This window comes from Geotrypetes seraphini, chromosome 5 (genome assembly GCF_902459505.1).
Source record: "Geotrypetes seraphini chromosome 5, aGeoSer1.1, whole genome shotgun sequence".
NCBI lineage: Eukaryota > Metazoa > Chordata > Amphibia > Gymnophiona > Dermophiidae > Geotrypetes > Geotrypetes seraphini.
In genome coordinates, this window is record NC_047088.1 from 237,419,705 (window position 1) to 237,445,769 (window position 26,065).

Here is a 26,065-nt window from a genome sequence, read left to right on the forward strand (position 1 = left end):
GTACTCCCAAGTCTTTTTCCTGGGGGATCTCTCCAAGTACTGACCCGGACATCTTGTATTCGTGTATGGGACTTATGATACCGACATGCATTACCTTACACTTATCCACGTTGAACCTCAGTTACCATGTCACTGCCCATTTCTCGAGCAAATGGGAAAAGGGGGCAATATCTGGAAAGCATTATATACTAATGTTTGAAGTATGGGAAACAAGGTTCTGGATCTAGAGGGTGAGTTGGATTTAGTGGCGATCACAGAGATATGGCTCACGGAGAACCATGACTCGGATATAGTTATACCGGGCTTAAATCTGTTCAGGAAAGACAGGGTAGGAAGAAAAGGAGGGGGGAGTTAAAGATCATATTAAAGCCACACAATTACCGGATCTACAGGGTAAGGAAGAGGCACTGTGGGTCAATCTGGAAAGAGGGAATAGAAAATGTATTTACATTGGTGTGATAAATAGACCTTGTTCATAGCCAGAAGAAGTGGACAGAGATTTAATAGTAGACATTCAGAACATAGCTGTAAAAGGGGAAGTATTACTAATTGCTGATTTTAACATGCCAGATATTGATTGGGGTATCCCTATTACAGGGACTTTTAGAAGTAGGGAGATCCTGGATTCTCTACAAGGAGAACTATTCCAGCAGTAATGGAACCCACACAAGATAGGGTCATACAGTACTTAGTGTTTATAAATGGGAAAGTGTTTCTGATGTTATAGTGGGTGATCATCTGGCATCCAGTGATCATTGCATAGTGTGGTTTAATATTAAGACAGGTGTAGAGAGGGCTCTTTCAAAAGTAAAGGTTCTAGACTTTAAAAAAAACTAATTTTTGTTACATCAGGGAATTATTTAACTTTTTTTTTTTTTTTTTTACATCAAGGATTTGTTGTCTGGATAGGGACGCCTGGAAGAAGTAGGAAAGCAGTGGACAAAACTGAAAGGAGCTACAATATTGTAAGGGCAACAAACCATTTTGTAAGAAAAGTAAGAGGAAAAGAAGGTCTCTTTAGTTCTCAAAAGGAGTAACTGAGAAGGAAAGGAAAGAGATTAGTTTTCATAAAATACAAAAGATCGCAGAATGAAAAAGACAGGCAAAAATATCTGGAAAAGATGAGAGGCTGGTCGAGTAGTCAGGAAAGCAAAGATGTAAATGGATGAAAGCAGATATGGTAAAATGGAGGAACAAGACATTTTGTAGATATGTTAGTGATAGGAAGAAGTACAAAAGTGGCATTGTGAGACTCAAAGGTGAAGGGGAGGAATATGTAGAATCTGATAAAGAAAAGGCTGAATTGCTTAACAAATATTTCTTTTCTGTGTTCACAGCTGATGCACCAGGAGCTGGATCACAGAAGACAAACGCAAATAGGGATAGAGGTGTGGTAGACCTTGATCGATTTTCAGAATTTGTGAGGAGCTACTACACTAAAGATGGACAAAGTGATGGGGCCGGATGGTATACATCCGAGGGTACTGAAGGAGCATAGGGAAGTTTTGGCGATTCCACTGGCTGACCTTTTCAATGCTTCAGGAGTGGAATCAGAGGACTGGAGAAGGGCGGATATGGTCCTTCTCCACAAAAGTAGAAGTAAGGAAGAAGTGGGCAGACTGAATGGACCGTTCAGGTCTTTATCTGCCGTCATTTACTATGTTACTATAAGTAGGGAACTGCAGGCCGGTAAGTCTGATTTCTGTGGTAAGTAAATTAATGGAAACACTTTTAAAACAGAGTAGTAACGTTTTTGGATTCCAGTGGATTCCAGGACCTGAGGCAACATGGATTCACTAGAAGCAGGTCTTGTTATACAAATCTGATCAATTTCTTTGACTGGGTGACCAGAAAATTAGATAGAGGGAATGTGCTAGATGTGGTGTATTTAGATTTTAGCAAAGCTTTAGATAGTGTTCCACAAAGATGTCTACTAAATAAACTGAGTTCCCTCAGGATGGGCCCCAAAGTGACAGATTGGGTCATGTTTCCATTTTTTAACCAGAAATTACATTAGCTTGCAGGCCAGGGTATTATTCAAATTAGGATGTGTTTGTTATAAGATCATGTTTGGTTTAGTTCCTTCTTACTAATATGGTCATCTTTCATTTTCTTTACCAAAATGATTTTTGTGAAATATTTCTTATTTTGTTTTTCTATCAGTAAAAGAATTCTAATATAAAAGATATGGAACCAATCTACTTAGGAGTGTGGGAGTATGTGGCACAGGGGTTAAAGCTACAGCCTCAGCACCCTGAGGTTGTAGGTTCAAATCCCTCGCTGCTCCTTGTGACCCCTCATTGCCCCAGGTACACTAGATAGAGTTTGAGCCTACTGGGACAGATAGGGAAATATGATAAAGTCCCTGAATGTAAACCACTTATACCAGTGGTATAAATAAATAAATACTTTCCTACCAAGTGTGAAATGGGAGTCTATAATTTGACTGTTAATTTCATTATCATTCTCTTGCGTGCATTTCAGAACATTAATGAAAACATATTTGTTTAGTAAAATTCAGAAAATGATTATTGTATGGTTTTAATTGATGTTAATTCAACAGTTAATATGCTTGTTTTATCTTTTGTAAATCGCATAGGACAGTGAGGTATCTATGAGCCATAAAAACAATTTTATGCTATGTTATGTTGAGTGGAAGGTGACAGAGGGTAGTGGCCAATGGAGATCTAAGGAAAGGGATGTTACCAGTGGCGTGCCTGAAGGTTCGGTTCTTGGCCCGGTTCATTTTAACATTTTGGTAAGCGACTTTGCTGAAGGACTGTCAGGTAAGATTTGCCGCTTTGTGGATGATACCAAAATCTGCAATAGACACCCCTGATGGTGTAAATAAGGACCTAGTGAAGCTTGAAGAAAGGTTGAAATTTAGCTGCTAGAATGTAATACTAAGAAATGCAAGCACATGCATTTGGGCTGCAATAACCCAAGGGAACAGTACAGTTTAGGGGTTGAAGAACTTTTGTGCACTTGGGTGTGATAGTATGTGATGAACGAAAGGTGGCCAAACAGGTTGAAAAGGCGATGGCAAAAGCGAGAAGGATGCTAGAATGCTGCCCGTGTTGTGTGGGCTCTCCTTCTGACGCCACTTCCTAGGCGTGGGACCCAGAAGTGACATCAGAGAGAGCTGACACCGACGCGGGCGGCAAGTTTGTGATACTGCTCATGCTGGGCAAATTAAAGCGGTACGAGGGAAGGGAAGGGGTGCAGGCATGCTACAGCGGTGGGGAAAGGAGCAGAAGGTGGAGAGGAGGACAGGTGCCAGTGCCCCCACCCCCACGACGGCGCCCAGAGCAGATTGCTCCCTTCCCCCCTTACTACGCCACTGGAATGAAAACCACCATTGTACTCAGAAAGATAAACAGCAGATTAAGGAGGAAGATCAGCTTCCCCCCCCCAAAAAAAAAAAAGGATGCATGTGATGAAAGAAATTTGAGAAATTATTTATTAATTGTCCTGCAGTAAATCAGCAATTACAATTCAGTTATCTAAGGGAGGAAGCTTTATTTAGAATGTAGACCACAAGTGAACAACTGGCTTTGAACGTCCTACCAGTTTCTGACATCACTGTTCAGTCACACAGAATCTATTCTTTTCAAATCACATTTCAGTCTTATATACTAATTAAATCTTGCAGTACTGAGCACTGCAGTTTCGCAGTTAGACCTATCATTCGGAAACATCAAAGGTCAGTTTGACCGTTCACCTGATACCACCGATAGCCTAACTGGGCCCTTCTGACCATCCGTTACTCTTTCCTGACTGTTACAGAGCCCATTTCCTTCCGTTGGGGCCCATATCCTCTTCTCCTATCTCTTTCTAGTATTTTGCTAGCATTGCCTGAGCCTTACATTGCTGCAAATAAATGGTCTGATCTTGTCCCAGTATTATCTTCTATTTTATTTCCCGTCTTCCGTTTTGTTTCTTAGCCTATTCCTTCAGCAACATATAAACTTCATATGTTGCAAAGCAACACAGGAAAAAGGGTGGCACGAACCATCCAAATCAGCAGAAAGCACAATAGAGACATGAAAAACTGAAACACAGAAGGGGAATAAAGCCACAATAGCACTGGCAGCAGAGAAGTCAAGAGAGAAAAAAGCAGGTTTGCTTTATTCAAGTTTTGTCTTGCTGGGCTTAATATACCCACTGGAAACTAGATAGTGGGCCACAGAGTAGCTATACAGAGATCAGTAACACTTGTGGCAGACGGCAACCTGAGTGGCAATAGCTAGAACGGAACAAAGCAACAGATCACAGGAACAGGCCAAGCAGCAAGAGAGAAGGCAGTGACAGAAGTGGCATCACTGGCCCAAGCAGCAGCAGTAGAGATAGAGAAAGAGATGGGATTACAATGCGATATTGAACTTAGCTCATACCTTTCTCAGTAACAGCTCATCTTCAGTTACATTCAGGTGTTTTCCTGTGGCCAATGAGTCCGGATTTCCCCAGACGTGTCCTCTTTTGAGGACATGTCCAGGGGTCTGGATGGCTTTTCAAAACCCGGCACTTTGTCCAGGTTTTGAAAAGTTTTCCTCCATCGCATCGGGCAGGAGGTCATCCGCGCATGCGCGGATGACCTCTTGCTCGATGAGAGCAAGCAGCGAGATTGGGGGTGGGATAAGGGCATGATGGGGCAGGGATAGGTAGAATTGGGCGGGTCTAGGAGTCCGGATTTTCCAAATGGAAAATCTGGTAACCCCACCAATGAGGTAAGAAAATAAACAAAAGTGCAGGGCCTATAATGCTCTGCCACGCTGCCTAAGGACTGCTGGCCCTGCCCCCTCTGATATATGCTTTTCAGCTTAGAAGGGGTGGGACAAGCAGAACCTTGGAAACTGGTTGACATATAAAAGGCCTCATGCTTATTCTTTCATTGTCATTGTGGTCACAGGCTGGAAAGGAGGAAGCGGTAGCAATGGGAAAAGAAGGGGGATCGGAGGGAACTTGTTGGACCAGGGGAAGAGATTGAAGGGATAATACAGGGCTATTTAGCAAGGGATGCTGGATGGGAGGGCATGAAGGGGCTAGGAAGACACAGAGGGGAGATGCTAGACACATAGGGGGGGAGGGGTCCTAAGCAATGTAAGGGAGATGATGGACATGAAGGGAGGTATGTGGACACAGAGTAGAAATGTTAGACACAGTGAGGCATAGTGAGATGGGAGGGGAAATATATCTAGAACCACCTAAAAGATATTCAAACGACAATACCAGAGATTACAAAGCAGATATATTAATAATGGAGAAAAGACCTCAGTATTTCCAGTGATTATCGTCACCTGGAAGTCTCTGACAGCTTCAAAGCTGCCATAGGAAATCCATCCTTGGTCCAGAGAAACTCCATACATTAATGCAGTTTTTTCAAAATAATCGTAATGTCACTTCTCATACAAACCCCCCCCCCCAAAAGAATGAGAATAATAGAACTTATCTGTAAAAGATACTCTTCGCTGGTAGTAGTAGCAATCAGAGCAGAAAGCTGCCCAACTCCCAGTGCTACTACCAATATAAAGCGCTGGGAGGGTTAATAGATTTCCTGACAAGACCCTGTTTAGCTTAGTTGCTGCATCAGGGGAAATTATCATAACAAAAAAAGCTGCCGCTTCAAAGATCCTCAGGGGAAATATATCTACATTAAACATCATGTTGGTCCAGTGCACAATATTATATAGCATGTTTAATATTTGTCATAATTAAACTGGTACAATTTTTACTGCATATAAACAGCATTGCAAAGAGGGTTTTTTTTAAAGTATTTTTTAAAAATTATATAGCTTATGTTAGGATTATGCTGCCTTCTTTTTTTCTTGAGTCACACTAAAAGCAGCAATTGCCAATATGTGTGTGTGGGGGGGGGGAGGGGGAAGAGCGTATCAAAAACCTTGGAATTAAAACTAAATATTATAATTGGTGAGGTGTATCCTCAGTATTTGGTGACGTGTATCCTCAGTAATAAGCAGTAGAGAACTGAATGTTCAAAAGAACTACGAACACAATGCTTAAATATCCCAGGTGAGCTTTTCCAAGGTGCTTTTCCAAGGTGAGCAATAACTCACAATTCATAGCCACACGCCATCATAGGTATGCACCCTGTGTGTCTACAGTGAATAAACCAAAATACTGTAATTTAAAGAAAAATCTCCCCCTTTTACAAAATCACAGAAGCAGTTTTTAGTGCAGGCCGGCACGCTGAATGCTCTGCGCTGCTCCCGATGCTCATAGAAACTCGGTTTTGTAAAAGGAGGGGGTAAGTGACCAAAAGGTAATGATACACTCCTCCTCCGTAGCAGCCACACAAAATGTAATAAACACAAAAATCACGGGGATTCAAGATAAAGTTAGACAAGTTCCTGTTGAACCAGAACATAGTCTCAGTTAGGGCGCTGGTCTTTGACCAGAGGGCCGCTGCATGAGCAGACTGCTGGGCAAGATGGACCATTGGTCTGACCCAGCAGCGTCAATTCTTATGTTCTTATGTAACAAAATTAATATCCAGTGTTCGCCGTGGAGTTTGAAACTAGAAAGTCAGGAGAAACATAGAAACATAGAAAGATGACGGCAGAAAAGGGCTATAGCCCATCAAGTCTGCCCACTCTACTGACCCACCCCATTAAGTCTGAGTGCAAATGACCCAGTTCCTTTAACCTGACCTTCGTAGGGATCCCATGTAGGTGTCCCATTTATTCTTAAAGTCGAGCACGTTCCAGTGATCCACCACTCTTTCCGAGAAGTAATACTTCCTGGTGTCCCCACCAAATTTCCCTCCTCTTGAGTTTGAGCGGATGCTCTCTTGTGGCCGAGGGTCCTTTGAGAAAGAAGATGTCATCCTCCACCTCGATACGTCCCGTGATGTACTTAAATGTCTCAATCATGTCCCCCCTCTCCCTGCGCTCCTCTAGGGTGTAGAGCTGCAATTTGTTCAGTCTCTCTTCGTATGAGAGACCCTTGAGTCCCGAGATCATCCTAGTGGCCATCCACTGAACCGACTCGACTCTAAGCACGTCTTTACGATAATGTGGCCTCCAGAATTGCACACAGTATTCCAGGTGAGGTCTCACCATGGTTCTGAACAGTGGCATTATGACTTCGGGTTTCCGGCTGACGAAACTTCTATTGATACATCCCATCATTTGCCTTGCCTTGGATGAGGCCTTCTCTACTTGTTTGGCAACTTTCATGTCTGCACTGATAATTACTCCCAAATCTCGTTCCACTGAAGTCCTAGCTAATGTTTCTCCATTTAAGGTGTAAGTTCTGCAAGGATTTCTGCTAACGATGTGCATGACCTTACATTTCTTAGCGTTGAAGCCCAGCTGCCATGTCGAGGACCAGCTTTCCAACATAAGTAGGTCCTGCGTCATATTATCCTGCAAATTGCTTTCACTTACTATATTACATAGCTTGGCGTCATCGACGAATAAAGTTACTTTACCCTGAAGCCCTCGGGTCAAGTCCCTTATGAATATGTTAAAAAGTAGTGGACCCAGGACAGAGCCCTGTGGCACTCCGCTGGTCACCTCCGATGTCTCAGAGAGGGTGCCATTGACCACCACCCTCTGAAGTCTCCCACTCAGCCAGTCAGTGACCCATGCAGTTAGCGTCTCACCTAACCCCATCGATTTCATCTTGCTTATTAGCCTGCGCTGTCAAAAGCCTTGCTGAAATCAAAGTACACTATGTCCAGGAGTAGCAATCTTCTTCTAAAACTTTCTTACTTTTCAAGGGTTCGACCAGGCTTAGTTTCAGGAACAAACGCCCCTTCCTCAGGAACCCTTCACTATAACATTCAAATGGAACCACCAAAATCTTAAGTGGATCATATGAACACTGCTGTTCAAAACCGTGTTTGATTATCAGCTGGGGGTGAAGAGCCTGAGGGCAATGTAACTGCTCATTAAGTAGATGCGTGACATCACACTTTAATAGGACTAAAACAGTGAATGGGCGGAAAAACGACCTGCCAGAACTAGAACTCGCTCAATAAGAGAATCAATCAATTTGAACAAACAAAAAGAGCAAAAAGAATTGTGCAACCCAAAAGCCAAAAATCTAAGTTGCCCTCAGGCTTTCCACCCTCAGCCGACAATCAAACACGGTTTTGAGCAGCAGCGTTCATGTGAGCCACTGAAGATTTTGGTGGTCCACATCAGGGCTTGGTGCATCTTGGTAAAAGGGCTCTAATATACTCATAGAAATGTTTTCATACTGAATGCACCCATTTGGGAGGTTTCCATCCATTTAACAGATTTCTATCCTTATCCTTCGGATCCCAAAAGAGTATTCGTGAGGCAAGCATTGGGGTGAGTATCTAAAATTATAGATCATGCTCTGACAAGTTGATAAAGACCTTAGAAGGCACACCAGAGTAGAATAAATAGTGCTGAGCTGGTATAATGTATATTGACAGTTAATAAATCAAATGTTAAGTGCATGAAAAATTAGCATCATATTAAATTTGTTAGCTTGCAGTCTTCCAGTAAGTGGTAGGATACCTCTTTTATTTAAGGCTTCATAATAACACGTCTCACCATAACCCCGTGTATTGTACGGTGAGCCCTCCAAAACCCACTTAAAACCTACTACACCCAACCATACACCACAGCCTTACACCTTCAAATGTCACCTATATGCAGTAAGTACAGTAAGTTTTTAGTTGATTTGGGAGGGCTCACATGTTACATTACAAATGTACTGAAGAAGAAACCCCGTGGACTTTAAGAAGGCCTAATTACAGCAAACATAAGGTTCCAAGAAACTGTTTAAGAAGCAAAATGAAATAGGATTTTCTTATGGTCTCCTAGAGATCTGTAAAATCAGTAGACTGTAATTTTGTATGCAGTTCTTCAGGTGGATAAATTAGTGCTCTTCATTTCATTTTTATTTAATCATTTCTATTCCACCAACCCCCTCCAAATTTTTCTCAGTGGATTGCAAAAACTAAAAACATGGAGGGGCATAATCTAAAGGAACGTCTAAGTCCGTTTTCGTCTAAGTCGCAAGTCGTCTAAAGTAAAAAAACAGCTTAGGACACATTTTCGAAAAATACGTCCAAATTTTTTTCCCTTTAGAAAATCGTCTAACTAAACGTCCTGCCGATCTGATCGTCCAAGTCGCTAAATCGTCCATCTTTATACCACATTTTCGTTCAACTTTTTGTCCAAGTCAAAAACCCTGTTGGACGTGGGAGGGGTCTGCAAAGTGATGGACTGAATACCAAGACATGCCACCTAAATGGTGGGGTACCTTACAGGGCACTGCTGTGAATTTCACAAAAAGGGTGCCATGTCATCATCTCACTACAGCTCCCATATAGGTGATGGTGAGCCCCCCAAACCACCTCCAGAATCCCCTAGACCCACTTATTTACCACCCTAATAGCCCTTATGGCTGCAGGAGCCATTTATATGCCAGTACAAAAGGGTTTTGGGGGTGTATAAGGGAGTGCACATGTTTCAGTATCAATGCAGTGATTACAGGGGCTTATGTGCATGGGGCCTCCTCTCTATGGGTCCCTAACCCACCCCCAAGATGACTTAAGCTGCCTCTTTGCAGGACGAATAGGCTGGCTTTCCTATGCCAGGCTGCCAGGTGATGATATTCTGGAGGCTGAATTTTACAAGTGTGATTACAATTTTTATGGGGTTGGGGGGTCAGTGATCACTGGGGTAGTGTGTGGGGGTCTGTATTATGTGTCTGCAGTGCTTATCTGGTGACTTTAGGTGGGTTTTTGTGACTTAGACCATGTTTTAAATGGTCTAAGTCACAGCATCCAAGTTCCATCTAGGCTCTTGTAAAACTTTCAGTTATACATGCAGTACGACTAAGTCTAAGCCTGCCCACGTCCCGCCCAAATCCCGCCCTCAACACTCCTCCTGAAACACCCTGTTTAGCTAAGGTTGTTCAGCGGCACTATGAAGGCCTAGGTCGTTTAGAAATACGTCCAAAACCCGGTTTGATTTTCGGCACTTGGACGTCTTTCGTTTATGATCGTCCAAGTGCCGACTTAGGCCGGTTTTTGGATGTTTTTCTCTTTCAATTATGAGCCCCATAAAGTATAATACATGCAAAAATAATACAAGGAACCTCATTTAAAAAAAACAGAAAATAAATGTCCATTATCCTTTTTTTTTTTTTTAAATCTTTATTCATTTTAAAGCCAAAAAAGTGCAACATATTATACAGACATTTTACACTTTAACAGCACTTAAATTCTATCAAATTATATTTTATGACAAATACATATATCATCTCCCCCCTTTTCTACATATCCAACAATTGCACTCTAATTAAAAGTATCTCCACACCTACCCTGGACTTGTATGATCAAAGGTCAAAATCAACAATCACTCCTTACAGAATTTTGTCAATGGCTCCCAAACATCCATAAATTTCCTATAATCTCCCTGTTGTATGGCCATCATACGTTCCATTTTAAAACTGTGGCATAGAGATTCCCACCAGAAAGTATAATTTAACCGATCCCAGTTTTTCTAGTTCCTCAAAACAAGTTGTATGGCAACCCCTGTCATAATAAAGAGAAGTTTATTATTATGGGAAGATATTTGGCTTTATCAATTCAAGCCAGTCAAAAGACAAAAAAAGTAGATTTTTATCCTTCTGTCAGATGTCTAAAGGTAGGCTACTTGACAAAACCCCCCCAAAAAACAACCCTCAGCTGATGAGAAGACACATTTTCACTAAGGGCCGATTCTATAAACAGCAACTAAATTGGTACTAGTTAGAGTGTGATATGGGCCTAGATCCTCTCTAGTCCACTGCACTGACCAGTAGGCTACTCCAGGGACCTCCTTGCTACTCTAATAGGTCTGGCCATAACATCCTAAGGTGCCATACAGGTTGGCATATATTGTTTCTTTTACATCTTTGGGGGGGGGGGGGTAGAAGGGGGTCAATGACCAATGGGAGATTAAGAGGGTCATGCCTTAACACCAATATTGGTTTATCTGGTCTGTTTCAGCATCATTTTGGCACTAATCTAATCTTTTTGTGCGTCGTGCATACCTATGCAGGCTCGAGGCGACTCAACAGAGAGAAGAAAGGTAGCGTATAAGAGCAGAACAGAGGCAGGGAGGCAGGGGAAAAATAGAGGAGAATTAAGGGAAGGTAATTGACTTGCAGGAAGGATATACTGAGAAATTAATGTAAAGGTTAGGTATCAAAGAGAAAGGTTTTCAGTTTCTTCCGGAATAAGGTGTAGCTAGGTCTAGCCTCAAACATCCATTTTTTGCCCTTGACGTTTTCTACAATGTTCCATTATTGCAGAAAAACATCCAAATTATAAGCCGGCCCTAATCTCACTCAAAACACAGCACCAACATGCCCCCCCCCTTGAGATTTAGATGTACCGAGGGCAAACAGCATAGAAAACCATCTATAAAACGGGTTTTGAAAAATAGCAATTTGGATGCTTTGGTGAACAAAATGTCCAGTGTGCCACTTTTTGGAGGTTTTTCTGCTTCGAAAATAAGACCATGATCATTGAGACTGTATAACTATTTGGAAAAAGTCAGGGCTCCTTTTACTAAGGTGCGCTAGCGGTTTTAGCGCGCACGTAGCGCACGCTACAATGCCGCGCACGCTAAACGCTAACGGCTCCATAGAGCTTGCGTTAGTATTTTTCATTTAGCACATGGTTTGCGCGCGCTAATCTTTAGCGCACGCTAAAAACGCTAGCGCACCTTAGTAAAAGGAGCCCTCAGTCTCATAGGTAGTATTTTTCAAATAGTAATTCTTGTGATACTGTAGCATATGCCACTGACTGAGTTTCAAGAGGGATAGAAGCATGGAAGCCAGAAAATGTGTTAGGAAACCCAAATTAGACTTGGCTGTAAGAGCCTAATAAAAGCTGAGCCAAATTAATTGGCACAGTTAAGAAAAAAAAAACCATGCAATCATGACCAAAATTAAAATAAGCTGTTTTCAAACTTGTTAGCATCACTGTTTTGATTTATTCCCAGTGATAATTCATTGTTTTCTTGGCTTTCTCTATTTTAGTTTTCATTCTATCTTTCCTACTTTCATTTTGGGAAACCTGGAACCATCCTTACTCCCAGAAAGCAGCAGGGGAAACCTCAGGGTGAAACTAAAATACTTTCTCCTTCCAGAATCAAAGGGAACATACTAAAATATATCAAGTACACTCAATATTCTAGCAGACCTGCAAACTGAGGTCCTGCCCACTAGTAATATTGTCTCCAGCCCAGGGCAGGATTAATTAATCGAAGGCCCCTAAGCACACAAGTACACTGGGCCCCCTGCCCCACCCCACCCCCACCATGCGCCTAGGCGGAAACAGGAAGCTGTGTCAGAAGGAAGCTTTGAGCAAGCAGCACTGCTTGCACAATTACAGTTCCTGTTGCCTTTCTTACCCACATTGCTTGCTTGTCTTACTTTCCGTCAATGGGTGGGCTGCATTGCCGATCGGGGTGGGGCCCCGCGTTGCCAATCGAGGGTGGGGGGGAGCGCATTACTAATCGATGCTGGAGAGGCCCATTGCCGTTTGGAAAAAACAATGTTGATGCCCTCCTTCATCGGGCCCCCCTGACCATTTCGGGCCCCAGGCATGTGCCTCCTTGGCCTATTGGTTAATCCTGCCCTGCTCCAGCCTGGACATTTTTCCAAGACCTAACACCATTGATTGATGAGGAGAGGTATTTCCTATTTAAGTAATGGAGATAATTATTCCATGAATGTTCTAGCTGGCCAGGGGAATCGCACTAGATACCACCTTATTTGTCCTCCCAGGAAACAACGGTGTCCTTTTACTAAGGCAGAAGTAGGCCAATTATTTCAATCCTTGGGAATTGAATACCAAATTTATGCAGATATTATTTTATTCTTTCCGGTGGGTGGGTGGGGAAAGGATGTAGAAAGAATTCTGAGTAATTATATGAGTAAGACTGTTGAGTGGATGGAAGAACAGGGTCTGAAACTGACTCCCCTCTTTTACAAAGGCGCGCTAAGCTTTTTAGAGCGCGCTAAATACGCGCTAAACGCTAAAACGTGCATGTCATCCTATGGACAAGTTAGCGGTTAGTGCACACGTTGATGTAGCGCGCATTAAATCCGTGCTTAAACGCTTAGCGCGCCTTTGTAAAAGAGGGCCTGAATATGGATAGGACTGAAATTATGTTTGTGGGGAAACCTGATCCTATATGGCCCAAGAAATTAAAGGTTAGTGATTTTCTTCCAGTGAGTGAGTCAATGACAGTTCTAGGTGTAAAGTTGGATTGTGGCCTCTCAATGAATTTACAAATTGCAAAAACTGTACAAGCATGTTTTGCGCAAATACACTTATTGCATTGCGTTAAGCCAATGTTGTCTTCTTACGATTTCCGCACAGTAGTTCAGGCAATGGTGTTATCTAGACTTGACTATTGCAATGTCCTGTATCTTGGAATAACTAAGACAAGATGCAGGGCATTGCAAGTTTTACAGAACGCAGCAGCAAGATTGATAACTGGCGTATCTAAATACAATCACATCTCGCCCTATTTCCAACAATTGGACTGGCGACCTGTTGTTTTTAGATCTCAATACTTCCCCCTCCGTTTTCGCTGGGGTTAGGGGCAGAACTGGCCTGCGAATATGGAAAAACTATGAATAATATTCGGGCAGGTTCTGCGCTTATCCCCCGGCTATTTTTAGTCCTGAGAGCCCCCACCTTAAGCCTTACCTGGTGGTCTAGCACACTGTTCTTCAACTGCCAGTCCGCAGGAAATTTCTGCCAGTCCGTGCAGGGCCGGCAAGATTAAAGTGACCATAGGTCTCGTTTCCAGACCTCCTGTCCCATTATCCCCACACACAGCTTCAGAACAGCGGGACAGGCGATCATTTCCTGTCCCTACCTGTCGTGCAAAAAAAAAAGCCTCCCTTCTTCCTTTCTCCGGGTCGGCTGCTATCTTACCGCCCTGCTGCTGCTACTAAAGCCGACAGGAAGTCTTCTTTCCGACGTCAATTCTGACGTCGGAGAGGATGTTCTGGGCACTTTAGCAGCACCAGGGCAGTAAGATAGCAGCCAACCCGGGGAAAGGAAGGAGGGAGGCTTTTTTTTTTGTGCGCGCGGCAGGGAGGGAAGGAGGTAGGCAGGCAAGCAGGCTGGCTTTGGCCAGGGAGGGAGGGAGAGAGGTAGACAGGCAGGCAGTCTGGCTTCGAGAGTGGGGGTGGGACAAAGTGTGGAAGGCAGTGAGAGGGACATGGGAAGGATGCAATGGGGCACTAAAGACAGGAATGGGCACTAAATACATGAGAAGGAGGCACTGGGGGCACTAAAGACATGGGAAGGAGGCACTGGGGGCACTAAAGACATAGGAAGGGGCACTAAGGACATGGGAAGGAGGCACTGGGGGCACTAAAGACATGGGAAGGAGGCACTGGGGGCACTAAAGACAGGAAGGGGCACTAAGGACATGGTAAGGAGGCCCTGGGGGCACTAAGGACATAGGAAGGAAAGAGGGAGGGAATAGAAAGGGACAATTCTTGGGCCTGAGTGCAGAAAGAAAGAAATGAAAGAAAGGATACACAGACAGAAGGAAACACAACTAGAGACTCATGAAATCACCAGACAGCAAAGGTAGGAAAAATGATTTTATTTTCAATTTAATGATCAAAACGTGCCAGTTTTGAGAATTTATATCTGCTGTCTGTATTTTGCACTTTATTTGTTTATTTTTCTATAGTTACTGAGGTGACCGAGCTCACGGAGATGGGGCAGAAACGGGATGGTTAAATTTTAGTCCTAGTAGTTTGCCGGTCCACAAAATTCTTTTATTTTTGCCATTTCACGGGTGTAAAAAGGTTGAAAAACACTGGTCTAGCGGGTTTTCAGGCAGGAGCTATCTTCCCACGCTCCTGCCCCATGCAGATCGCTCACAGGAAATGGCTGCCTTGAGCTCCCGTAGTCTCTCGAGCCATTTCCTGTGAGTGACCTGCACGAAAACCTGCTAGACCACCAGGTAAGGCATAAGGGGGGGCACACAGGGCTTAAAATAGCCCAAAAAATGAAAGTATTTTTTTTCGTTTAAAACCGCAAATATGCAAATCCGTAGATACGGAATTTGCGAATACGGAGTGGGAAGTGTAATGATTTGCCATCATTTCTTGTATGGAACCATACCTGAATTGTTTAAAAGTTGTTGGGTTAACATGATGCTCGTTGATTGTACTCCTTACTCACAATATTTCTCTTATTGATAATGTGTGTCATCACTTTGTATTACTTCATGTCTGTTATTACATAATCAAATGTATATACTATCATGATTTGTACAGTTAAATGATAAATCTGTTAATTTATATCATAATATTAATAAAATCTATTTTTTTTAAAACCAACTCAATTAAGATGTTGTTAAAAACAGATGGAGGTGCCAACTAAAGAGGCGCTATGACCATTGTAGGTGTGGTTAATGCTGTAAAAAAAACATTGCTTCCAGATACATTGCAAAGCTTGAATGACATAGACAGGTGGCATCTTTTAAAATAACCAATTTATCAGTTAGTCTATAAGATGCCACCTCCCTCTGTCATTTGTACTGCGCCAGACTAACATGGCTACCCCTTTGGAAATTCCAATGTTTGTATGCTTTAAGATCCTTCTCACTGGAAAAACTGACCACCGCACCAATGATTTTATGGTAAGAATACTAAAAGGGAACTTCAAGACAATCCAAGAACATAAAACCATTGAAATCAAAATGATAAATATTTAGCAATTATCTGACCTTATCTTTTTAAAGATATAGGTTCAAGGCTGCCTATTGTCATTTTTACATGATTTGTTGGGTCTTCTTTTAATTATGTATCAATCACTGTTACCCGCATAGATTTTGGATATCCGGGCTATACATGTTGTAAATAAATAAATAAAACACTGGCCTACATTTCCGGCGCCTACCTTTCACATAGCTTTGATTCTCTAAATGGTGCTGTTGAGTGATTGGCATGCGATTGGCGACCGCCAATAACAGCGCTGTTTGTAGAATCTGGCCCTTCATGTCTACCTATACTTATGGATACATTGTGGATTTTATAAATGTATGCATTTAATTTTTACTTGTGTTTTAGGCTATTGTGTAATATTATATTTTGTTTATATGTTGCTGAGTGTAAATCACTTTGAGTAGTTTTCATAAAGGTGGTAGAGAAATGTAACTACCTAACTAACTAAATATTAATGACTAGTCTTATAGCCCGTTACATTAACGGGTGCTAGAATATATGTGTGTGTGTCTCTCTTTATTTCTTTCTCTCTCTCTCTCCTTAGCCGCTTTCTTTCTTTCTGTCTTTCTTTTTCCTTGGCTGTCCATCACCACCCCTTGCCTGCTCCCCCTGTCCATTCTCCCTTCCTTTTACCTCCCCTGTGTCCACCACCACCCCTTCACAGGTCTCCTTATGCAGCAGCATCCCTTCTCCCTTTGTTTTACCTCCCCCCTGTCCAGATGCACCTTCCTTCTCCCCCTGTCCAACATTAGGCCTCCGTTCTTTTTTCTTCACCCGCCCCCCTGTCCATCAGCACCTCTTTCCTTCTCCCCCTGTCCAGCAGTAGGTGTCCCTTCCTTTTTCTCCCCCCCTCCTCCTTCTTATCCCTATGATACACTTACCTTGCTCTGCCCGTGATCAGAGGCTCCCGACAGCCACCCAGTTGCACCCATTGGAAAAGTTCCCTCTGCGGCATCCCGCACCCCTCCTGATGCGACTCCCGCTGTCCCGCACCTGCCCCTGTGTCTTTCTTCTTGTCTTTCTGTGTCCCTTCCTCTGTCTGTCTGTCCAAAGCAGCATTTCCTCCCCCCACACCATTTCCCTGTGCACCTGCCCCTGTGTCTTTCTTCTTGTCTTTCTGTGTCCCTTCCTCCCTCTGTCTGTCTGTGCAAAGCTGCATTCCCTCCCCCCACACCAGTTCCCTGTGCCTGCATTAGCGTTTCCTCTACCCTCTTTCCCTTCCCACAGTCGCGACTACAAACGCGGGCCCGAGTCCTTTGCCGCCCCCACCCTTTCCCTTCCCTTCCCGCGAGCCCGACTACACATGGCGATTCACGCAGCGTGTGCAGCACTCTACACACGCTGCTTCGGGCCCTTCTACTGTCCTGATTTGCTCCGGACATGCCAGAGTAAATCAGGGCAGTAGAAGGGCCTGAAGCAGTGTGTGAAGAGTGCTGACACGCTGCTTAAATCGCCAGTCGGGCCCGCGATAAGGGAAGAGGGGGGGGGGGACGGCAAATGAGTCGGGTCCCGGACAGCGGAAAATTGCTGGGCTCCTCGGTGTGGCCGCGATCCCTCTCCTCCCAGACCCCCCCCCTCCCCCGGAGGAACGGAGATCGATTTGCCGCCATTTTGAAGATCGTTCTGCCCTGCTCCTTGCCTTAGTATATTTTTAAGTTGAAAGACACGGCGGCGGCGGCTCCTCTCAAGATCCACGACTGTATTGGACTGTCGATGCAGGTGGGGATCCTGAGAGGAGCCACTGCCTGGTCTTTCAACTTAAAAATATAGTAAGGCAAGGAGCAGGGCAGAGCGAAGAACATTGATTCCCATAAGATCATCCGCCTCGGGGGAGACAGCCGCCGCGTCTGACATCAGCCTCGGGGGAGGAGAGAGGACTTCAGGCAAGGAGCAGGGCAGATCAAAAAACAGCACGGGCCAACAGCCGCCGTGTCCGACATCCGTCTCGGGGGAGGAGAGAGTGTTTCGGTCTGAGATGCTGTACATCTCACGGAAAACGGGCGCACACGATGGAACTGCGCATGCGCGGCCTAGCGTTTTATTATATTAGATAAGGCCAAAAAAAAAAAAAAGTAAGATGTCAAACTATTTACCTTCTAGGTCTCTGCGTTCTGAGAATTCAGCGTTATGTATCTAACGCTCTTAGAATTCCTATGAGCATCAGAGCTGTTACCGCCACAACTGGTGCTAAAAACCGTGCTCTAGTTTTGTAAAGGGGGGGTGAGGGTAAGTTAGGCACCTAAAAGACATAACATCAGCCACTGTTTATAGAATCTGGTCCTAAGGGGGCAATTCTATAAAAAGGGCAACTTCTTTTAGATCACCAGATGCCATGTGGTGAGACCCTATTCTATTAGCAAAATCTGGACGTCCTTGCTTATGCCCCTTTCTGTTTACATACTGTGCCACTTGTGTGTGCCCATACAGAATTTCACTCAGGTGCCTTGCTAAGACTTATGCGTGTAAATACCAATATCCTGCAAATTTACTTGTGCAAGTGCTGTATAAATGCAGGTGCCCAATAATAGAATCAGAGGCTATGTGATAGGTTATGGTTTCTTTATTTGTATCCCACCTTTCTCCAAGGCGGGTAACGATCAAAACACGCATAATATAAATTCATAAACAAACATAAAACACAATCAGAATCAAATCTATAAAGCTGCACATTGGGTCCAAGGCCTCTCCTGTTGTTCAGATTGTTAGGTACAGTTGCTGGTTGTGATTGATGAGACTATGTCTGAATTCAAGAGGGCCTGGGATAGGCACGTGGGATCTCTGAGAGAGAGAAAGAGATCATGGTTACTGCAGATGGGCAGACTGGATGGGCCATTTAACCTTTATCTGCCATCATGTTTCTACTACTACTACTAATTATTTCTATAGCGCTACCAGACACACGCAGCGCTGCACAGAGTCACAAAGAATAAGAAAACAGTCCCTGCTCGAAAGAGCTTACAATCTAAATAGCCAAGATAGACAAACAGGATGTCATGGATATAGTTAAGGGGAACGGTTAATCAGCTGGCTGGGTTGTAGGGCAGAGCGGAGTACAGGACAATCAAGCCATTGTGACATCACTGATAAGGCTGGCTCTTATTAGTGGAATGAGGCATTATGACATCACGGTCTCAGCTCTGCTTCCCAAAGACAAACAGGATGTCATGGATACAATTAAGGGAAACGGTTAATCAGCGGGCTGGGTTGGAGGGCAGAAGGGAGTACAGGACAATCAAGCCATTGTGACATCACTGATAAGGCTGGCTCTTATTAGTGGAATGAGGCATTATGACATCACGGTCTCAGCTCTGCTTCCCAAAGACAAACAGGATGTCATGGATACAATTAAGGGAAACGGTTAATCAGCGGGCTGGGTTGGAGGGCAGAAGGGAGTACAGGACAATCAAGCCATTGTGTCATCACTGATGAGGTTGGCTCTTATTGGTGGAATGAGGCATTATGACATCAGTCTCAGCTCTGGTTACCAGAGACAGAAACTTTTCACACTGCTACTACTATTATTAATTATTTCTATAGCAGTACCAGATGCACACAGCGCTGTACAGAGTCACAAAGAGTAAGAAAACAGTCCCTTCTCGAAAGAGCTTACAATCTAAACAGCCAAGACAGACAAACAGGATGTCATGGATACAGTTAAGGGAAACGGTTAATCTGCTGGCTGGGTTGGAGGGCAGAGGGGAGTACAGGACAATCAAGCCATTGTGACATCACTGATGAGGTTGGCTCTTATTGGTGGAATGAGGCATTATGACATCACAATCTCAGCTCTGCTTCCCAAAGACAAACAGGATGTCATGGATACAGTTAAGGGGAATGGTTAATCAGCAGGCTGGGTTGGAAGGCAGAGGAGTAGAGTTAAGAATTGAAAGCTATAGCTAACTATTGTATTGTGTTTTTTACCTTGGTTGACTGGATCTTTTCTATCAATATTTTTTTCTTCTCTGTTTTCGGCCTTTCATCACCTTGGACTGGCTCCACAGCTAAGACAGAATAGCAAGTTCCAATAGCACACTTTAGTAAATTGGGCCCCACGGTTTAGGTATGAGAAGCTAATTCTCTATGATAAAGTGCATCCCATATCTCCTGACAGGTGCAACAGTGAAAAGGCTTATTTTCTGTTTCAGGATGACTTCCTCTACAGTGTCTCGGTTTTAAGCGGAATCCTTTGCTCCATATTGGCGGCGGTAAAGTTCATGTTGGGGAAGGTCCTTACAAGCCGAGCCCTGATAACAGATGGTGAGTAAGAATACGACTTACCCCCTCTTTTACAAAGGTGCACTAAGTTTTTTAGCACGCACTAAGCACTTATGCATGCATGTTGTCCTATGGACGCTAAATCCACGCTAAAACGCTTAGCATGCCTTTGTAAAAGAAGGCCTTAGTTTTCTTTTCTATAGGACAGGGGTGTCAAATGTTGGTCCTCGAGGGCTGCCATCCAGTCGGGTTTTCAGGATGTCCCCAATGAATATGTACAGTCTATTTGCATGCTAATAGATCTCATGCATATTCATTGGGGAAATCCTGAAAACCCAACCTGATTGCGGCCCTCGAGGACCGACATTTGACACCCCTGCAATAGGAGAAGCATTTCCTGTAGCCTTTTATTTGGCATTGTTACTCAGAAGCAACACGTGTTATTTATTTATTTTCAAAAATTTGTATACCGCTTAATTTCTATGTCTCTAATGCAGGGGTGTCCAAGTCCCTCCTCGAGTGCCGCAACCCAGTCAGGTTTTCAGGATTTCCCCAATGAATATGCATTAGCTCTATTAGCATACAATGAAAGCAGTGCATGCAAATAGATCTCATGCATATTCCTTGGGGAAATCCTGAAAACCCAACTGGATTGCGGCCCTCGAGGAGGGACTTGGACAACCCTGCTCTAATGGGAGAACAGCATCTCCAAATGCCTGTTACTTGGCGCTGTTGCTCACGTTCAATATCAAGTAGCGGTGAGTTATCTTTTTACCCAGTACCAGAAAAATCGAACGTTACGGTCAGATGAACAGTTTTACTTAGAAGTTCCATCTCTGAAACAAGTGAAACTAGTGTGTCGCCGTCGTTCGATGCAGGGGTTTCTGTTTTGGAACGCCTTGCCGCTTGAAGTTAAAAGGGCTGCCTCTTTTATTCATTTCAGAAAATTTATTAAAATGGTACTATTTGAGCGATATTATTCATGCAATTAGGAGAAGAGAGTTGACGCACTGTTGAAAAAGATTGTTGTGTTATTTACACTTGATTCTAAGTACTGTAGTTATTTGATAGTGGCTTGTTTTTAGAATGCTGTTTGTTTTTTTTTGTATGTTTTAAATTCTGAGTGTATTTTGTAACTCGCTTAGAATTGTAGGATATAGTGAGCAAGACATTTTTTAAATAAATAAGTTACGTAAAGCAGCTGTTTCACCATCTGCTAATTAAAGGGTTAACACTAAAAGGGCAATTCGAGAAATTGGCATTCACCTTTATGTGACACTTTCGCATTTAAATGTATAGAATATCAGCATTTTGGGAAGTAAGTATATATTTATGAATGTAAAGGGCAGATATGCGACTAAGCACTATTCTGTAAGGGTATGCAAAATTAGCATAGTGCCTGAATGCAAGGGGGCGTTCACATAGGCAAAACATGGGCAATGCAGTCACTTATGGATGCAGCTTATAGAATACAGTAAATTTCGCTTGCTGTCTTTACATGTATGGAGTTACACCAGCTCTATAACTGGTGTAACTGGGGGTGCAAAAGTTTTAAGTGTGCTGATGCTGGGTTACACTCTTAGGGGCAAGTTCTCTATTCGGTGCCCAAAAATATCAGCACCGACTAGAATGACGCTTAGTGCAGTTCTATAAAAGGCACTGGATAGCTTTTAGGCGCACCCATTTAGGCCAAGGAAAATGAGGCCTAAGTACCTGCGTCTAACTTGTGCGCAGATTGGGCATATTCTATACAGTGCACCTAACCTTTAGGAATGATCGTGATCCACCCCATGCTATGCCCCTTTTCAGATTGGTGCACTAGAACTGGCACATATAGGGCTTCTTTTATCAAGTCGCGCCAGCGGGGTTAGTGTGCGTGACTTTTAATCACGCGCTAACCCCCGCGATGGCCAAAAAACTACCACCTGCTCAAGGCAGGCATTAGCGGCTAGCGTGGCCGGCGGTTTAATGCACGCTATTACGCGCTTTAAACCACTAGCACAGCTTGATAAAAGGAGCCCATAGAGTGCGCCAAGTTGTGCACATAACTTTTAATTAGTGCGACGTGACGTAGTTATGAGGTGTTAATTGCCAATTATCAGCACTGACTAGGCATGTTAAAACAATTAAGTTGTGTATGCAAACCGTGAAATCCTCATTAATGAAACACTGAGTCTGTGGGAAAATAGGGTAGGTTCTTGTAATACACATTGTGCCTCAAAACCACAGAAGTGAGCAATTGGTTCTGTTGGGAAACTAGGGTTAGGGTGGGACAGCACTTGGGGTACATTGTAGCCACCACTAGAGCATTGAAGCAGGTTTCAACAGTGCCCCTAGTGGCTACAGCAAAAATCAATCCGGGCGTGTGATTCAGAATAGAGTCAACCCTGCAGGGACTGCAATACTGCAAAAACAAAATGCAATTTCTTTTTTTTTTTTCTTTTTTTTAAATCATTCCAAGACCATAATTTAATAAGGGAAAGGACCTCAGAAATCACCACTACAGACAATCATTTTCTTATATCTGCTGATCCATTTTAATTCATCAGTCCAAAACCCTCAAAATTTCCTCTGCATCCTGCTTAATTAAGCATTATAATACTGGCTCTGGAGAAGAAATGACAACAATGTGCACTATAATACTTTAAATAAACTGGATCTAGTTGAAATTTTGATCAACAATTTAATCCCTGAAGAAGCTCGATATAGCTGGTGAAATGGATCCCACTGGATGGATCTTAAGAAAAGTACATACTTATATCTGAGAATATTTTTTTTACTTGAACTGAACTGCATATAAAGTTGTCCAGTGTTATAGCATGTTAAACACCATATAATTAAAAAAGTAAGGGTTTTTGGCCGACGAATGAAAATGGAACCATAAAATTAACAGATATTTGAAAATAATTATGTGCAGTGGGGATCTATGAGATCCTTTCCCTTTTTCCAAATTCTTTATTGATTTTTAATCAAAAACAGTGTCATACAAATGAAAGAACAGTAGGTGTTATATATATTACATTAATATCCATATAGGTAACATAGATATCATTCAATAATTTCAATTTCTTACATATAATAAATAGTACAATATATTCTAATGTATAATACAAATGAAGAAGAAAGTTACCCAAATGACGCTATCAATATTTACTCCCCACCTTCCAACCCCCCACCCCCCCTGGATGTGTAAAATGCAATTTAAAAAAAAAGAAAATTTCAAGGGAAAATCCTGTGTAGCTCTCAGGATTTCTCCACACAGTTCACTCAACTCCAAAACTGTATTGTCCACTCAGTTTCTTGTCCCCAAAGTTCTTTCCCCCTAGCCTGCACAATGCAGGTCTCAGGTAAGTCCTGCTCCTTAGCTGTAACAGTCCAAACATTCAAACAGCCCAACCATGAAAGCCTCCAGCTAACACAGCACTGCTGGGGCCAGGAGAATGGTTTACCGTCATTCGCGTGCGGGACAAAGCCGCGCTGACATTTGAGCCCAGACAATTGGGCCGCCAGAAAAGTTAATTTTAAAGAACTCCAAACCCCCCAGTTCACTTAATAGTGTTTGCGCTGCCGTTTGGGGGGGGCGGTTGGGGGGTTGAAACCCCCCCATTATAGAGGAAACAACTTTTTCCTGATTTTGTAGGAAAAAGTTAAGTTTTCTGTATAATGTGGGGGGTTGCACCCCCATGTCCCCCCCAACGGTAGCACAAAAACTATTAAGTAAACTGGGGGGTTTCCCCCCTCACAACCCCTGTTAGAGCTCTTTAAAATTAACTTTTCCGGCTGCGCGCTGGAGTCTTGTGCCCAATTGTCTGGGTTCAAATGTCGGCGCAGCTTTGTCCGGCGCACTTTTGTCCTGTCACCCAGGAGAATTTCCTCAAGTTTGCATTATGTAAAGCACAAAAACAGCTTTCAAAATTCCCTCCCAGATAGTGGCAAACTTCTTCTACCAGACAATCTCAGCTTCCTATAAGCTTGGGCTGAGAACAAAAACAGCAATGAAAAACCCACAGTTCTGGCAATCCATGAAAAGGCAAATAAAAAAAACCAGCCTCAGCCAAAATAGCAAAAGCAAAAACAAAACAGTTTCCATGGCCCAAACACAAAAAAACAAAAAAACTCACAGCTCTCCAATCAGTACTTGCAAATTTATGATTGGAATTTTTTCCCCTGTGAAACCATCTCTACAGTCTCCTCATGCCATCTGGGCTCTTCCTGTAGTCCCTTCCAGTTTGTTGAAGCTACCATTTGTAACAATAGCATCAACTCTTTTTGAGTTTCTTGCCTGGAACGTGGTTTTCCTTATTCCTCTCACCTCTGCCAGGAGGGTCGGTAAGTTACAAACATTAGTAGCGGATTCATCCTTCACAGTTTTTCATCATGACAAGGTAGTACAACTGGTAAATTTTCATCTCTCTCAGTCACTTCTTCTGCTTGAGTTTTTTTTCCTACTCCTCGTTCTCCGACGGGAGAACTTGCTTTGTATACTTTGGAATATAAGCGGGTTTTTGTCCTCCTTAATTCTCCCTAACTTTTCATTTCTTTTGATCAAACCAAGTTAGGGTATCCTATATTCATGAGAATGTTTTTCAACTGGCTGCATCCCATTCTGCTATGCTCAGACTGGACTGGCACGGGGAAATCATGTTGCAGTCCACAGAGTTCGAGTTCTGGCAGCTTTTGTTGTTTTCCTTATAGCTACATCATTGAGGAACTCTATACAGCTGTCACCTGCTCCTCAGTTCATTTCTTCACTTCACACTATTGTCTGGATTTTTCTTCGGCCACTCTGTAGTTCAAATTATATTTTCTTTGGCCAATACTCCCACCATCCCCTCTCTGTTAGATTGGCGGTCACCCATCAGTGAGAATATGCTGCCTGCTTGTCCTGGGATAAAGCACAGTTACTTACCGTGTTCCCCCTGTCCAGCAGTAGCCCTTCTCCCTTACTTTTACCTCCCCCCTGTCCAGCAGTAGCCGTTCTCCCTTCCCTGCTCCCTGTCCAGCATCTGCTAGGCTGGGCAACCTCGGGGCTTTTGCTAGGCCATCTGCCTCGCATTATCGAAGTGGGCCGGCCTAGCAAATGCCCCGCAGCTGCTGCCACTGCTGGTCCGGGAGTGAGAAGAAGAGGCGTCCCAGTAGTGGCAGCGTAGTCAGAAAGCAGAATGTCAGTCGGCATCGGATATCGGGGCAGGGAATCAGCTGAGGCAGGCACTGCGCGGGCCCAGAGTCACGGAGATTGAAGCGCGCATGCGCGCTAAGGGTTTTATTATAGCGGACTAGGCTTCTTTGTTATCCAGTGGTCTACTAACTGTTTGCAATGTGTTAGTCACCCTTTGACTAGTGTTGTTCTATAACAGCTGAAAATAAACAAGCATATATGGGGGACTATTAGCGACTTGAGCAAAGTTGGTCACCTCATATTCAGGAACTCTTCCAATCCAATGCAATCAAAGTAAGAGCCTTTTGCTTATTTGAGGGCCTTAGCGGTAGAACTTGCTTCCAGAGCAAATTCAAATGATAACTGATCTCAAAACATGCCTCACTGAAAACGTTTAAAGATGCATGCCACTCATGATGAACTGAAGTACAACTATACCACACTACCGAGGAGTAGCTATGTAATAATCAGTGTCACTAGAATCACCATGCGGTGATTTTTGAAATTTATTGTTCTAAGGTTTTTCTTATTAGATAGCAAAAAACCACAAACAACCTTAGATATTTTCAGTTATAACCCGTTTAAAGACCTCAGCGGTGCAAATTGTGTGTAAATTTCATTCACAGATTCACTAGCACCAGAATCTTCATCGGTCTATTTTTTTTTTTAATTTTTCATTCTTTTAATTTAATCCAATTTTCACTGACTCTATATTATATCAAATACTCATCTCTTTTATGAAGCATAGCAGGGGATCTTCATCCAACATAGGCTATGTTTCGCCCAGGGGGAAAACTATGGGCTAAAGTATATTTAAGTATATCTAATAAGATTACCCTAATAGATTTTAAGTTATGTTTCTGTGGGGTAGACGGAAAATTTTAAGACGAGCTATGGTCGAGTTATATTTATTGATATCTCTTTTTTATTGTC

General features: G+C 43.1%; 1 protein-coding gene across 6 annotated transcripts in view; it reads left to right on the top strand.

The window, feature by feature from the left end:
* The window catches only part of TMEM163 (transmembrane protein 163), a 286,924-nt gene that overhangs the window by 251,463 nt on the left and 9,396 nt on the right, over window positions 1–26,065 (top strand). For all 6 annotated transcript variants that reach the window (XM_033944598.1, XM_033944603.1, XM_033944599.1 and 3 more), the window contains one exon: window positions 19,905–20,016. In XM_033944598.1, the coding sequence (XP_033800489.1) occupies window positions 19,905–20,016 (112 nt within the window). The remainder of the gene's footprint in view (window positions 1–19,904; window positions 20,017–26,065) is intronic.